The 16,354-nt window shown below is 35.0% G+C and overlaps 1 protein-coding gene across 2 annotated transcripts in view; it reads left to right on the top strand.

Moving 5' to 3' along the window:
* The window catches only part of LOC133182064 (centlein-like), a 35,863-nt gene extending 22,763 nt beyond the window's left edge, over positions 1-13,100 (top strand). Inside the window, exons 15-36 of one of the 2 annotated variants that reach the window (XM_061316775.1) lie at positions 30-148; positions 672-800; positions 1,470-1,570; positions 1,828-1,913; positions 2,335-2,423; positions 2,629-2,715; positions 2,808-2,940; positions 3,602-3,622; positions 4,072-4,169; positions 4,433-4,535; positions 5,149-5,284; positions 5,446-5,615; positions 8,234-8,365; positions 8,467-8,604; positions 8,769-8,866; positions 9,072-9,180; positions 9,489-9,548; positions 9,704-9,799; positions 9,883-10,068; positions 10,788-10,991; positions 12,228-12,302; positions 12,725-13,100. In XM_061316775.1, the coding sequence (XP_061172759.1) occupies positions 30-148; positions 672-800; positions 1,470-1,570; positions 1,828-1,913; positions 2,335-2,423; positions 2,629-2,715; positions 2,808-2,940; positions 3,602-3,622; positions 4,072-4,169; positions 4,433-4,535; positions 5,149-5,284; positions 5,446-5,615; positions 8,234-8,365; positions 8,467-8,604; positions 8,769-8,866; positions 9,072-9,180; positions 9,489-9,548; positions 9,704-9,799; positions 9,883-10,068; positions 10,788-10,991; positions 12,228-12,302; positions 12,725-12,811 (2,457 nt within the window). In that variant the 3' untranslated portion in view covers positions 12,812-13,100. The remainder of the gene's footprint in view (positions 1-29; positions 149-671; positions 801-1,469; positions 1,571-1,827; positions 1,914-2,334; positions 2,424-2,628; positions 2,716-2,807; positions 2,941-3,601; positions 3,623-4,071; positions 4,170-4,432; positions 4,536-5,148; positions 5,285-5,445; positions 5,616-8,233; positions 8,366-8,466; positions 8,605-8,768; positions 8,867-9,071; positions 9,181-9,488; positions 9,549-9,703; positions 9,800-9,882; positions 10,069-10,787; positions 10,992-12,227; positions 12,303-12,724) is intronic. The other variant, XM_061316776.1, reaches the window with a different exon arrangement.
* The last annotated feature ends 3,254 nt before the right edge of the window (positions 13,101-16,354 follow it).

The following is a 16,354-nucleotide window of genomic DNA, read 5'->3' as shown; positions in this document are numbered from 1 at the left end:
ATTCAGATATTTTTAATGCTGTTTTTTAGAACCGTGAATTGGAGGAACTAAAGAAGGCTCATGCTAAACGCCTGGATAGACTGAAGAGTGCCCAGATAGATTACAAGATCCTTAAAGACCAGCTGAAGCTGTATGAGGATGAAAACAGGTATGAAACATATTTTTTTTGTAAGAGTCTGTAGAGATCCAAAATGAGGCCCCATTCCCCATGCTGAAAAGCAGGTATTTTCCCTAATTTTTCTTTAAAATTCTCAAACAATGAAAAAAGAAATCAAAGTAGGGTAGCCTTATTGTTCATAAATCTTAAAGTCCCAGATTCCAATTTTTACTCCAAATTGATAAGTACCAGTAAATGTAATTTAACCTCTGCTTATTTAAATTAGGTAAACAATAACAAATTTAAAGTAGGAGTCCAATTATTCCATAATGCATCTGGTTTGGTTTTTTTTCCCCCTACTTGTATGGAATATTTTTCCAAATTTCAGGCAAATGTCACTATTTTTACCCATTGGAAAGGCCCAGGCCCTTAATATCAAGACCAAAAAATCCTGTTGTCTGCAACAAATGCACTGTTGGTTTCCATTTTTAAGAAATTTTTCTGATTGTATGTATTGTATTATGTGCATCTTATTCTCTTGCATTATGTTCTGTCTTAAAATTATGTTCTCTAGCAATAAGATGGAGAGGGGAAGAAAGAAGAAAAGGGCAGACCCGCGGGATCTTCGCCAAGAGAACAGTGACAAAGTCTGGAATGAGCTAGCTGTGTACAAGAATGAGAATCGCAACCTGGTCGTAGAAAAGTAAGCCTCACTCATTATCTAAAGTAAAAACAGCAAGATACAGTCAGTCAGATTAACATGCAAGCTCACTCTTTAAGTCTGGTCAGCTTCTTATCCCAAAGCCTAAGGTGGGACCACAACAGCAGAAGAAAGTTTTACGTAAGAATTTGAAGGCATAAAATCTATTTAAAAAGTCCTATAATAAAAAATTACAGGTCCAAATTTATAGTCAGATTAATATACAAGCATCCTACAGTACAAAGTACAAATCATCGCTATTAAAATAAGATGCTGCTACAACATTACAAAGTTTTTCATGGGAATAGACAGGAAAAAATCTTTAGAATCTTTCTCTGAGGAACAGCACGGACACAGACATTTATATGTTGTGACTTATGATGAATTCGTCACTGATAGACGGTGTGAAGTGGCCAGTGGGCCATTGCTATTTCATTCTGTTCATGTGGAATTAGAAAGTAGTACATCTGGAAAAAGTTATTATTAAAAAATGATAATGGAATGCAAACAACTGTATAGATACTTAGGGTAATAAATCTTTAAAAGTTAAAATAGATATTTTCTGTAAATACTTTTATTAAAATAGTTTAAAATTTGTTATACAATTTCCTTTCAAATATTTGATGAAAAGTTTGTTGTGAACATATGGAATTTGTGTTATGATCTCGACAGGATGTCTTTGGAGGAAGAAATTGACATGTTGAAGGTACAGGCCAGTCAGGATGCCGCTACTCTACATGAGCTTAAGGTGGCTCTGGAGCAGGAGAGAGAAAGTAAGGAGGAGGTTTATCATTTTGTCAGTTTTAGGGAGAGATAGATGTATGTTTCAATAAACACTAGAAGAGAATCAGAAGATTAAGCTGATCAGTGTAAAGATCTGACATACCAACAATAGTGTAACCTTGAGAATCTGCAGAATGAACAGGGATGTAATGCATTTGTTATCCAAAGTCTTAAATAAAAATGTAAATGGACAGATTTTGCAACATTTTTATATGAAGATTTGAAATGTGCAATTGTGTGATTTCAGGTAGAAAGTATGACAAGAAAAAGGCTGGATATCAAACTCAGGAGAAATCTGACTTACAGGCGGAACTCACACTGACCAGATCAGAGGTAAAGATGTACACACATAAACCAAAGCTGGTCAGATCAAAATATCTTAGAGAACAAAATTAATTTTCATTTCTGACTTGTTCAACACAAGGGGAAAATTTATCATAATGAAATGACATTTCATCTAGTGAGAAGGTGGAAAAAACTTGATAGTACAGTTAACTTCAGTAACCCGAACACGGATATCTCAAATACCATGGATTTCTTGAACTGATTTAGAAGTCCCAACCACTTATTCCTTATGTATTTTACCATTGATACCTCAAATCCTCATATACCTCAAAGTTTTTCCTGAGTCCCATCAAGTTTGAGATAACAAGGTTTGACTGTATTATCAACAATCAAATTCAGGAAAAAAGTATATAATTCTTGCAAACTAATGTGTAACGAAGGCTTTGTATGTTGGTATTACTTTTTACAGGTTCAATCTAAATCTGTCAGACTGGATAAACTAGAGAGAGAGCTCAGGGAAAGTCAGTCAGAGAAGGAAGCTCTGTTAGAAGAAAGGAGGTCAGTGGACAACGGAGATGATATATATGATAGATGAATTATTAAATTTAGCTGCATGACATTTTTCACCTTGTGCATTACTAATACTTAATTATGTTTACATCTTAGCTCTGTCACTAATGTGAAGAGAAACCCTGGCACCATTTTTTTTGTTTTCAAAATAATTATAAACAAGTGGAAATGAAATTGTTTTTTCTCTTTGAAGGAATCTCAAATCTGAAATATTAGAAATGAAACAAGCAAATTCAAAACATCGAATGGAGACAGCAAATTTGAAGCGAGACATCAACAGGTGTGTATGAAATATTTGTATTTGTCCAAAGGGACATAACTCAGGCAATAGCTGAGATGTCTGAGCTAAATATATTTGTTTATATACACTAGACTGGAGAGAGAATTGGAGGAAGAAAAGCTTGCCAAACAATTCCAGGCCGTCAAAGAGAAGCTAAGCACAAAACAGACTAGGCCAAGGTCACGGAGAGCCGAAGTCAGAAACAAAAGCCAGGCATCTAAACGAGTAAGGATGTCATTTACTAAAGGAAAAATCTTTATCATCTACACTGGGGTTTTCTGTTCTTTTCATAGTTATAATCTTCTTAAACATGGTGACTCATGTAATTCTGTAGTTGTTGAACTACCAGTGTTTGTTTTTAAATGTAAGAAATTTTAAAGGATGAGTTAATGAAAAACAAAAATGGATAAATATACGCAGGTTTTAAAGACAACCCATTTAACCAATTTTAACTTGGAAGCTTTACACTGTGTAAGCAATATTTACTCCTAGCCTTGATGAATTTTATTATTCATATTTGTACTATATCTTTTTCTATGAATTTAAACTCATCTTTTACAAATTTATGATTTTTTTCTTTTTCCTGAAACAATTACTGTACCTGAAACAATTACTGTAATTTCCTGTTACAATTACTGGATTTCTATTGAGATGAAGACTACTATAATTTATCAAGATTAATACATTCAAAAAAGATTTTATTCTTTTTTGATTTTAATTAATTGCTTCTTTTATCAAAACAGTTTTTCCCCCCAGAAAACTTAAAACTGATAGATACAATAAATAATATGTACAAGTTATATTACCATATATTACGTACATTTTGTATATATAGATGCTTTGTCTCAGTAAGACATGATCTTTTAATATCAAGACTCTCAATCAGGTTGATATTGCTGGGGAAGAGGTAAAGTATCCAAAGGTGAAGGTCAGAAGTCATAGGTGAAGGACATGATGTGACAAATATATATATAATGTATACATGTATTATATATCAAAATATATCATACCCTTAGTAGGTCTATCTGAATTTACCCAGCATGTTTAACATAAGTAAAAAAAAATTTTATTTTACTTCACTATAAACCAAAAAAAAAAAAAAAGAAAAGAATAAGAGCAATCAGTTAGACCTACTACATTAATGTAACTGTGTTTGTCAGTTTGGATCCTAATTAATAACTGATATGCAAAACTGGAATTGCATGAGCTGGCTTACTGCTAACATATGTTCTACACATACAAAGGAAAATATTGAAGCAATATCTAAGTTTGGTTACTTGTTGGTTTGTGTATAATTTGATGAGTAGACATTATGCTTGTATTTGAGTTTTACAGCTTTATTTTATTAACTTACAGTACCAGAAAGCACTCAACAAAAGTATAGAGAAGATGAGGTCTGTCTTCCGTGATTTTGAAGATGAGGGATGGGAAGAGATACCAGAATCAGAAGAAATGTTAGTTATTTATAGTAATGTGCTAATTCCCAAAGTTCAGATAGGTTACTTCCTTCTAAGCTCACCTGAACAAGAAGCTCAAGTGAGCTTTTCTAATTTAAGTTTATTCTCAAAAATAATTTTTCTGTACTCAAGAATAGTTGCTAACAGTTGTCTATTCTCAAGACTAGTGTTCAACAGTTTGTCTTTTCTCAAGAGAAGTGGCTAGCTTACAGTTTGTTTATTCTCATAACAACTTTATTTTAATCCCAATCTTTTTGCAGTGATGAAGAAACGGAGAGTGATTCTCTGGGTCAGACCATTGTGGACATATCCCAGTCACAGACCACGCCCCCTAGTGATGAGAGTATGGATCACAGACATACAGTAAGAGAAAAAACTTTTATAAACTGTAGTTCTGGAATTCTTAATTACCGGTACTGTACATGGAAAGGAATGTTATCAAACTAAGGCCAAAATAAAATTATTGTTTGTTTAGAATTGCCTCCCGCCACATTGAAATGACCCCTCCTTGAAAAGTTTTATGACCAAAAATTAGAAGATATTTTCTTATTCAGTCAATTCTTGGCCTGCTACCACATTGCCACCCAATCACTTAATAAGTGTAGAATCTAAGCAAAACTGGGTTCCTGGTTGATGGGAGATACCCTTTACAAAAAGGCAGAAAATAATGTGTTCATTCCTTATTGAGATTTTTATCATCAATTTTTAATTCAACTTTAATTTTGAAAAAAAAAATAATAATTTCCCTCCCTACCTCCTGGGTCTGAAACCTCCCAGGCGGCAATTCCAAACAAACAATTTTTTAAGGATGGCCTAACATAAGATAATAAATTTTCATATACAAATACTTCCAACTGAAATACATAATTATACAAGCTTTTAAAACTAAGTAATTTTTCATTTTATGATTAGCACTGTCATAAACTTCAGAGTAAATTTCTGTCATTTTTTCTGTATGTATAATTATGCTCTATAGATTAAAAGAAGCCTCAGACCTATGAGTTTTAAGATGTCTTCTTTAAGAAACAGACGAGGTGGAATAAGAAATCTACATCATCGTAACCGAGGTATTTCACGTCCATATGCAACCAGAGTAACCGACAATAAAAAAGGTACTTTTGATTTGAAGCTATATTTAATCCATTATTTTTTAAATTGTTGAAAAAAAGTGTGAATTACCATATACTGTGTGAAAGTACCACATTGATTTAAAATGTAAGACTATACTTTTGTTCTTGACTGTGTTATTAATTAGATACATCTGATGTTGTAGTTACACTCAGGGAAGTAGGTACATCTCCATTAAAAGCAACAGTCCAGGAATTCACTCCCTCCCCAAGGATCCAAGAGCAACGAGCTTATGAACAGAGAGTACAAGCTAGCAACCAGCTTGCACGACAAGCTAAACAGCTCAAACAGCGTGTAGGCTACCTCACACAGCAAGTAAGGGGAAGTTATTCTATTGATAAAGATGAATTCACAAGTAGCCTCTCTTCTCTTGGGTAGTTAGATTGCACAAGTTTCTGTCTATTATAGTCTTCATAAAAACACTGCCATTTGTATAAATAATGCTCTATCTCTTAGCATGTGTGGGTTACTTTAAGATGTAGATTCACACTGCTAACATGATTATATATGTATTCTTAGTTTACTTTATGCATATACAAGAATTTCAACTTTCAGGAGATGTTTTTAAGTAGTTTTTAGCTCACCTGAGCCGAAGGCTCAAGTGAGCTTTTCTGATCACATTTTGTCTGTAGTCCGTCTGTCTGTCTAGCTGTCTGTCTGTCTGTCCGTCCGTCCGTCTGTAAACTTTTCACATTTTCGACTTCTTCTCAAGAACCACTGGGCCAATTTCAACCAAACTTGCCACAAAGTATCCTTGGGTGAAGGGGATTCAAGTTTGTACAAATGAAGGGCCACGCCCTCTTTCAAGGGGAGATAATGAAGAATTAGTGAAAAATTAGTAGCATCTTTTAAAAATCTTCTTCTCAAGAACCACAAAGCCAGGGAAGATGAAACTCATGTGGAAGCATCCTCAGGTAGTGTAGATTCAAGTTTGTTCAAATCATGACCCCCGGGGGTAGGGTGGGGCCACAGTGGAGGATCAAAGTTTTACATAGAAATATATAGGAAAAACCTTTAAAAATCTTCTTCTCAAGAACAGCAAAGCCATGATGAGTCATATTTATATGGAAGCATCCTCAGGTAGTGTAGATTCAAGTTTGTTCAAATCATGACCCCCGGGGGTAGAGCGGGGCCACAATGGAGGATCAAAGTTTTACATAGAAATATATAGGAAAAACCTTTAAAAATCTTCTTCTCAATACCAGCAAAGCCATGATGAGTCATATTTATATGGAAGCATCCTCAGGTAGTGTAGATTCAAATTTGTTCAAATCATGACCCCCGGGGGTAGAGCGGGGCCACAATGGAGGATCAAAGTTTTACATAGAAATATATAGGAAAAACCTTTAAAAATCTTCTTCTCAATAACAGCAAAGCCCTAATTGGTCATATTTATATGAAAGCATCCTCAGGTAGTGAAGATTCAAGTTTGTTCAAATCATGACCCCCCAGGGGTAGGGCGGGGCCACAATGGAGGATCAAAGTTTTACATAGAAATATATAGGAAAAATCTTTAAATATCTTCTTCTCAGGAACAGCAAAGCCCTGATTGATCATATTTATGTGGAAGTGTCCTCAGGTAGTGTAGATTCAAGTTTGTTCAAATCATGACCCACTGGGGTAGGGTGGGGCCACGATGGAGGATAAAAGTCTAAAATAGAAATATATAGGAAGATATGTTCTGATGAAGAACTGCAAAGCCATGATTAGTCATTTTGATATGGAAGCATCCTCAGGTAGTGTAGATTCAAGTTTGTTAAAATGATGACCCCAGGGGATAGGGATGGGCCATAATGAGGGATCAAAAATTTTACATAGGAACATATAGGAAAATATCTTCTCAAGAACTGAAAATCATGTTTAGTCATTTTGATATGGAAGCATCCTCAGGTAGTGTAAATTCAATTTTGTTCAAATGATGACCTCTGAGGGTAGGATGGGGCCCAATAAGGGGATCGAAAGTTTTACATAGGAACATATAGAAAAAAATTTCTTCTCAAGAACAGAAAAGCTATGTTTAGTCATATTGATATGGAAGCATCCTCAGGTAGTGTAGATTCAAGTTTGTTCAAATGATGACCCCTGGGATAGGGAGGAGCCACAATGGGGGATCATATTTTTACAGAGGAATATATGGGAATTTTTTTTAAAAATCTTCTCAAGTACAACAAAGCCATTTGTTAAAACAAATTATATATTGACATGGAAGCATCATCAGGTAGTTTAAAATTCAAGCCCCCCCCCCCCCCCCCCCCCCCCCCGTAATCTTTTCAATACTGAACTGATTTGTGCTTTTGCCTTGCCAATGTGCTCAGGTGAGCGATGTGGCCCATGGGCCTCTTGTTAAATATGCAAACTCCCTCATGTATTCTTCATATACATCTTGTTAGACTCATTTTTTTCATGGATAACTAAATGCTCCCTACCTCAATAGGTTGGGTCTCTAACATTTTCAGTAAGTATTGTGTGAGGCAAACTTTTACAAGGGGTAATATGCAACCTGGATTCTGACTATTTAGTACTTAACAGATATTTTCTTCCATATTTACGTGATTTGTGGAATTTTTAAAACAAATGGATTCCTTTTGGTGTTGGTATAGTAAATATTGTAGATAGTGACTACAGTACTGCTGAACTAATGATATAATCCTTGCATTTTTAATTCTTCTAAGAACAGATTTTTCTAACTCACCTCTCCATTTACTTGAACCCTATACGTGTATCTTTTTTGCTTTTTACAAGCATGTGTAAGATTTCTTGTTCATCTTTTATTTTGCATAACTATTAAAATAAAAAACATTTATTGTATATTCATTACACTGTATGAACACTGAAGATATTAGGTAAAAATCTACAACCATTTTCCACAATGAATTTCAGTGGGAACAGTTTCTTCTGGAAAAAAATATTTTTAAGAATTTTCTGATTTGCAGATCACCACTCTTCGAGAATCTCGAGGTGCTGCTGTGAAGGGATTAGAACAACAGAAGGAAGTGAACCAACAGCTGCAAGCTGACCTAAATCTGGCCAATCAGAGGCTGAGAATGGCTAAACAGAACATCCAGGTCAGTCACTATAAGGACAGTAGTGAAATATCTTATATTATAATACCTAAGAATATATAGGAATGTTCTGAAATCATTCTACATTTATTTATTACCTTCAGAAACTGACAACTGACATGGACAAGGTTTTACAAGAGAAGGCTACTCTAGAGGCCCAGATAGTGGAGGAGAATCGTCACACAACAGCTACAGACAAACATACAGAACAGGACTGGAAAATCCTCGAGTCCAGACTCAAAGTAGGTCAACAGTGTTAAAACTGGTCATTTTACATCAAGGTCAATAATTTATAAATTTATCTACTGACCTCACAGATTAGTTATTAAATAATTAACTTCACGACATATGTGAATTTACTTATTTATTAGGTTTATAGAGTAAGAAATGCTGTTTAATTTTATAGGCATCTTCCAATGAGCTGTGTAGACAGTCCAATCAGGCCAGACAGCTAAAACAAGAAAACGAACAACAACAGGAACAAATCAGGACTCTGCAGGAAAAGTACACTCATCATTTCTAAATTTCTTCGTCCAAAAACTTTGATTTTTCTTGAATGTTATTCAACTCAGTAATTATTTTATGCCTAATACTTTCATCAAAGAGATTGCACATGACCCCACATTTGTCGATCCAACTTTCTGTATTTATTTACTAAGTTAAAAGATATTTAAATGCGAGTATAACTTACTGAGAATTGATTTCTTAGAATAAGCCGAGTGGAGAGAGACAATAATCAGAAGAGGACACTACTAGAGGACCAGAGAGTCAAGTTAAAACTGGCTCAAACGAATGCCAAGTCTGAACAAAATGCAAATGTGAGCATCACCAGTGTACTTATACTCTACTACAGGGAAATTCTGCCCCCTCCTTATGCCCCTTTTGCCACCATTTTCAGTGGGCAATTCAAAAATGGGTTTGAATTCAACAGACAGAGTTATCTCTCTTTTAACACAAAATCATTTGCAAGTATGATAGGGTGTAAATAATTTGGGGCAAAATAACCATGTGTACAGTATCTTCCTCAAAGGTCTAGCCTTAAGTAACAATCATAATCTGATGCTCATGTTTTAGCTAAGTTGAAAGTAAAATGGATTTGATAGTTTATAACAATGTTGATTTACAGGAAGAAATGGAGACAAGAATTAAACTGATTCAAGACACCAGTGATCGACTCAAGATACAGGTAAGATTCTGTGCAGTTAAATTGCTTAGGGTCATACATGTGTTTATTCAAACAACAATTTTTGTATGAGTCTGTCTCCAAAGAATTTATAGGAGATAAAAATTTATGTTAGATAGATGAGGATTTTCATAAATTTCATATATGTTATACCTCAGGTGGAGTCCTACAAGAAGCGACTGTCAGCAGTCACCAGAGAAAAGAGGGAGTATGAAGAAAGATTCCTTAAAGTTAATGCAGAACTGGAGAAAAAGGTCTGTGTCTGAAATTAATTTTGTTTAATGATGTACACATTTTTTATGTGTATCTGTTAGGTAAGTCTCTGTTGTATTTTCAGAACAAGCATTTTCTGGAGAGTCAGACTAGGAGAATGGAGCTGGAGTCTGCTGTGGGTGATCTAGAGAACACAGCTCAGCAGCAACTCCGTGGACTGGCAGCACAGAGTGAGGCAGCCATTGAAGCAGCTCAAAGGAAGCTCAGTGAGGCCTACTACACAATACAGCAATACCAACAGTTTGTCAAGGTTTGTCTCTCAACACACTACACCATACAGCAATACCAACAGTTTGTCAAGGTTTGTCTCTCAACACACTACACCAAACAGCAATACCAACAGTTTGTCAAGGTTTGTCTCTCAACACACTACACCATACAGCAATACCAACAGTTTGTCAAGGTTTGTCTCTTAACACACTACACCATACAGCAATACCAACAGTTTGTCAACATTTGTCTCTTAGCACACTACACCATACAGCAATACCAACAGTTTGTCAAGGTTTGTCTCTCAACACACTACACCATACAGCAATACCAACAGTTTGTCAAGGTTTGCCTCTCAACACACTACACCATACAGCAATACCAACAGTTTGTCAAGGTTTGTCTCTTAACACACTACACCATACAGCAATACCAACAGTTTGTCTTTCAACACACTACATCATACAGCAATACCAACAGTTCGTCAAGGCCTGTTTTGTTACTCACTTGAATATTTGTTTTTTACATGTACACTCTTAATGTCAATTCAGTCAGAAGCTTGTGCTTTAGAAATTATTTATAACACTTTTCTTTAAATAACATTTTTAATTTATCTTTTTTGTATGTAAAAATAATCATAACTAAACCTGTATCTCAAAATTTAGGGAACAAAGGAAATAGCTTTTCAATTTAAACACTTAAAAAAACAACACATTTATTCAAGAGAGAATCTTAAATGTTTTGTCATTCATTGACCAGAGCTTGGGACATGAGTTAATAAAGAGACTAAATCAATCCCGATTCCACTTAAAAGAGACCTTAAGTCATCGAGAGAAAGAAAGTCAGCAAAGTCAAGTCAATGCTTCACTGCAGAGGGCCCAGGCAATGGCCAAAGATATACTGAATTTAAGCCAGTCAGATCTTGAGGATATCATGAGTGCTGATGGTGACCCAGAGAGAATGGTAAGTCCTGAATAGATCTTAATACAGGTTTAAAGGTGACCCAGAGAGAATGGTAAATACTAACTAGATCGTACAACAGATTTGATGGTGACAGAGAGAGAATGGTAAGTACTGACTAGATACCCAGAGAGAATGGTAAGTACAGACTAGATCTTAGTACAGATTTGATGGTGACCCAGAGAGAATGGTAAGTACTGACTCCATACCCAGAGAGAATGGTAAGTACTGACTTGATCTTAGGGTAGAACCTATGTTGGAAAAGTCTTTGTCAAAAGGTTTTTAAACTTCTGAAAATGATAAATTAGCACTCTCTTATCAATCAGTTAAAAATATATGGTATGTTTCCTAGTTATTAAATGTAGTGCATCCTGTGCAACTTGGAATGATAATTTTACACTGCGACTACCTATTTTCAGCATTTTTTTAGGGGTACTGGTCATAAAGAGAATATAGAAAATCACAAAAATACTTCTTCAAACATTGTCGTTTATAGACTTTATTAACTGAACCGTATTAAGCAATATTATTCAAGAATAAATTCTTTTTTATTCAATTGGCATAAAAGATTAAGTCCACATTTCACCGAATATAGGCAAATGTACTCATATTTTTTTAGTCAATTTACAACCTGAATTTGTAATAATTTTTCAAGTCTTTGTCAGAATGTTTTCAATTTTAATATGATGAAGAATATACCCAAATAATTAGAAAAAGTGATTAAAATATACACCTTTCACTGCAAACTAATGAGAGATGCTCTATGTATCAATGCTTCTTTTGTTGACCTTTTTGCACTTACACAGGATTTAATTATTAAATGACTGTTTAGGGGTTATGTTCAGATTTACAATGTGAATATTTATCAAAACAATGTAATTTTTTTTTAATTTAAAAAGATAATATTTAAGGAAAATTCAGACCCATTTCATCAAGATATTGTACTCTTTAGATTTCTTAGGATTTTTGCATTCCTTCAAAATAATTGCATGCCATTCACATTATCACAGTTGTGCAACTTCATTACATGAGAAAGTCTTTGATTAAAGCTGTAAAGTACAGGAAAAAGTAACATTAAATTAATTATAACTTCATAATGGATCTAGCACCAAAAGGACAGACTAAACTCATTTAGTCGATATGACTTCATATGACATAGGTTCTCTGTTAACACAGGTTTGTAGACTGATAAATATTAGGTGCTTTATCTATTTTTAATCTTTGGTTTCTTTTTAAAAGGAGCAGGATATTGACACAGACAAAAAGCGGGACAAACGATGGAGCAAGAAATGTGAAAAGTTAATGAACACAAAGGTAGAAATTCAAGTATTAATTATACACATTTTGTTATGGAAGAGTAATTTTAATGTCCCACCATAAAGCACAGAGTATATTGTGAGAAAGATTCATTGATACATGTAGCTCATGTCCAACTTGCAGTCTGAGAACTTTAATGGACCTGTCTATTGCTATTTAAATAAGACTCCTTACTTATTTCAAAATGCTACTCCTGAAATTCTTTTAAAAAGCTGCTCCTCTTTGTGTTAATGTTGGTACATATGTGAGAAAGTAAGTCTTTATCAGTAGGAGAATAATTTATGTGCTGACTTTCTTCAAAATATTTTAAGTCAAAACCAGTAAAGCTACATTCTTATCAGAGACGACTGCTTGGATACACAATAGTTACACATGAATTCTTTGATAAATACATGTATACATTTATTCGTTTTTTGTAGGAGGACTTTGTAAGTCCATTAGTGGACTTGTTTGTTCAGAAAATGGAGGAAATGTGTGAGCTGTCATCCAAGCTCCAGGCAGCATGATAACTTATGGACTGATCACTGTGATATTCTACTTAATATGACTGAACCTTGTTCACTGTGATATTTTGTTGAACATTGCATTTATGAAGGATTAAGAGGGTTTATAAGTTAGAAAAACACATCCAAAAGAGTGTAGTGCTAACCATTCTATCAAGGTGCAAATCAGCATATATAATAGTCTCCTTGCTATTAATAGGTCAGTAATTGATGAACTTGAATCTAGGAAAGCTGTGCTGTACATGGCGTGAATTATGTTATAACCATGTTGATTGTTAGTGTGAGGAAGATGTTGATTGGTGGTGGTGGGGGGGGGGGGGGGGGGGGGGTTGTGTCACTTAGGTTAGAGAGTAAAATGGTGTAGGAGTTGTTTGTCATTAACTCATTGACTTGTAATGCTGTGGTAGGGTATTAGTTCATTGAGTAAAACACTGAGGGAGGGCATTTCCAGAATATTATTTGTTAATTTACTAGAATGATGAAGTAGGAAATTACCAAATGTCATTAACTTTGACTAAAATGTAAAGGAGAGAATAACCATAAAATCATTAACTGTGACTGGTGTTGATAGGGAGAATTACCAGAATGTCATTGACAGGAGAATTAATGTAAACTGTAACAAAATTTTCCTTAATGCTGTTTTTTTTCCCAACAGAATTTTACATTTTTATATGTTAGCAATATTTTCATTCCATAGGCAAAAAATCCTGATTTCTCTGTTGTAGTCAAACTTGTGAGGGTAGTTGGTTTATGGTATTAGAGAACCGTTAGTTCATAGATAAGAATGCTGAAGAAAAGAATTAAAAGAAATTCATGAGCAAATTTACAGGTTTATTGAGCCATTTGTCACTGGATCATAGGCTAGATGTTGGTGGGATCAAATTAGGATGCATATGTTTTTTTGCAATGTTCCAGAATAAAATGTGAAAAGTTTTACAGATAAAAGTTATTCCGTCCAAAAACATGATCTTCAGTATGTGGCTTTGTGCACTGTTATGTATGTAATGCCAGCGCTGGTACATGTAATTATATGATGAATTATACTTGTGATTACCAGAACATGATCTACAGAATCCATTTAACCATTCCAAGTGAAAACATAGCACAGGTTTCTTATTTTATCTATATATATATTTTTTTTTCTTTGTAATAAAATTTTAAGAAAAAATATTGTGTGTCATGAAATCTGCTACAACTTTATTTATATAGAGGAACACAACATTTTAATGTGTATAGAGATTACATTCTAGTATGTTTACCAGAAAGTAAATTATCCTTGTCTGCAGTGCACCAAGTGTCATTAAATTTCTGAGGAATGACTTTTCCTTGATCAACTTATTGATTTGTCTCAAAGTCACTTCAAATAATAAGATAGCACTTTGCAACAACCAGTCCCAGATTTTTTTCCCTGGGAAGAAGGGGTAGGGGGTGTCAAGCAACCCAGTACAGCAGCAATATGCTGAAAATTAAATGAAGGGGAAATAGGCCAGAAAGAAAAAAAGTTGACTCCCACACGTTATGAATCGCAGGCCCATAGGAAGCAATTTCACTTCGAGGGGGCACAACCATACATTTTCAGTTGGGGGAGGGGGGGGGGGGGGTACTATCAACTACCGAAATTTCTTGACAAGAAAAAAAAATGGTCATCAGACAGACGTTATTATTGAGGGGGGCACAAGCATATAGTAGCTATGTTTTCTATAGTATTCTATATATCGGCAAAATTATTGGGGGGACACGCCCCCCGTGCCTCCCCCCTCCCCCGTTTCCTACGGCCATGAATCGTGAAACCAAAAAAAAAACTAGCTCCTTCATTCTTAAGTCTAACAGTTTATAGATTTAAAAATTAAATCATCACCTAGTCTGAAAGACCATTGAGCTCATTTTTTTTAGATTAAAAAAATCGCGTTATGTTTATTCGCGAAACTTCCGAGTTAAATAGTGTGTTAATTTCGTGTTGTATCTCGTGACTTTCGCTTTTATTCAATATTCGTGAAGTTTTCGCGATACAACGCATAAATGCAAATCGAATGATCTCTACAGTGGTGAATTTACGCACGCCTTCCCTTTTTCATTTCCAGATTTTATTTGCAATGTATTTTAGTACAAAATTCTTACTACATGTATTTTATATCCTGTTCACAAGGAGAGTTTTCAATTTACTCGTAATTTGGGGAAAATTTTGACAAAACACCTGCAAAACTTTGACCAGCAAAGAAAGGTTTACTAATTTGTCCAAATGCGAAAATCCTATTTGATTTAACCATATTTTAATAAAAATTCAATAAAATGTTTAGACTACATTACAGGCCCATAGGAAGCAATTTCTGAGGGGGCACAACCATAGATTTTCAGTTGGGGGTACTATCAACTACCAAAATTCCTTGACAAGCCAAAAAACATGTCATCAGACGTAATTATTGAAGGGGTACAAGCATATATATATAGTAGCTATGTTTTCCGTAGTATCTTATATATTAGCAAAATTATTGGGGGGGGGGGGGGGGGCACGCCTCCCGTGCCCCCCCCCCCCGGTTCCTACGGCCATGCATTAACAGCAAAAGAATATCTTTGGGAAAAAGTAGGGGGTAGAGAACGCGGGTCACTGCCATCTCCCCACTCCCACCCCGATACTATTACCTTGATATCAGAGAGACCAAAATTCAAAATAACTTGTGAAAAACAAAAAGAAATTAAACATAGATGGAATTGACTACAAAGCTCCGTGTTTTCATATAACTGTGAAAGTACGTTTTCAAGATATGACCAATGCAAGACGAAATAAACGCATCTATTTCTTCACTTGTTGAGAGACAAAAGTAGATTAACCAGATTTCCGATGCCTTGCACAATCGGAAGGTGTCGGGGACGAGGTTAATAGGATTTTAGGGCCTCACAGGGCACAACCCATTTAGTCTGTATATGTATGAAAGTGTGTCGAGATTTCAGGGCAGAAGAAAAGGTCACAGTACTTTAAGTTTCTGTATTCTTCGATGAGTACATTTCGAACACAAAGATATTTGTTATACCTTTTAAAAATTGTTTTCTGTAGAAATCTAATCTTTTAAAAGTCTAACATTTCCAATGTTTTACTGAGCGGTCCAAAACAAAATCGATGTTGGACAGCTGAGTTAGATATTGCAATCTAATTAAAACTATGGAACCTTTACGCTCCAGTATTTTGTTATGTCGCTGTAAGGATTTTAATTAGATTGGATATATTGGACCTGTCGATGAGATATAGGACTGCAATGACGTTTTTACGACACACTGTAGGCGGGATCAGCTGTGGCAAACATGGAATTCAGCGCAAGATGTGTCAAAATAAAAAGTATAACAAAACATTTGAGTTCGAGGGCACCATGCGTTTTGTCGGAACCAAGAACCAAACAGTTTGGTTCGAGGGGTCGACAAAACTCGTATTGCCCAAGAACCCAGTCAGTAAATGTACAATATCGATCAATACTTTATCCAAATATTTTCCCTTTGTCCTTACTCCCCCGCGAAAAGTTACTGACCTCAATTCAATGATGGTTAAATCACCTG

The sequence above is a fragment of the Saccostrea echinata genome, unplaced genomic scaffold, assembly GCF_033153115.1.
Source record: "Saccostrea echinata isolate AGI-Se365-2 ecotype Australia unplaced genomic scaffold, CSIRO_AGI_Sech_v1 ptg000009l, whole genome shotgun sequence".
Classification (NCBI taxonomy): Eukaryota; Metazoa; Mollusca; class Bivalvia; order Ostreida; family Ostreidae; genus Saccostrea; species Saccostrea echinata.
The sequence above is the reverse complement of the archived record's forward strand: the minus strand, read 5'-3'. Positions and strand labels throughout refer to the sequence as shown.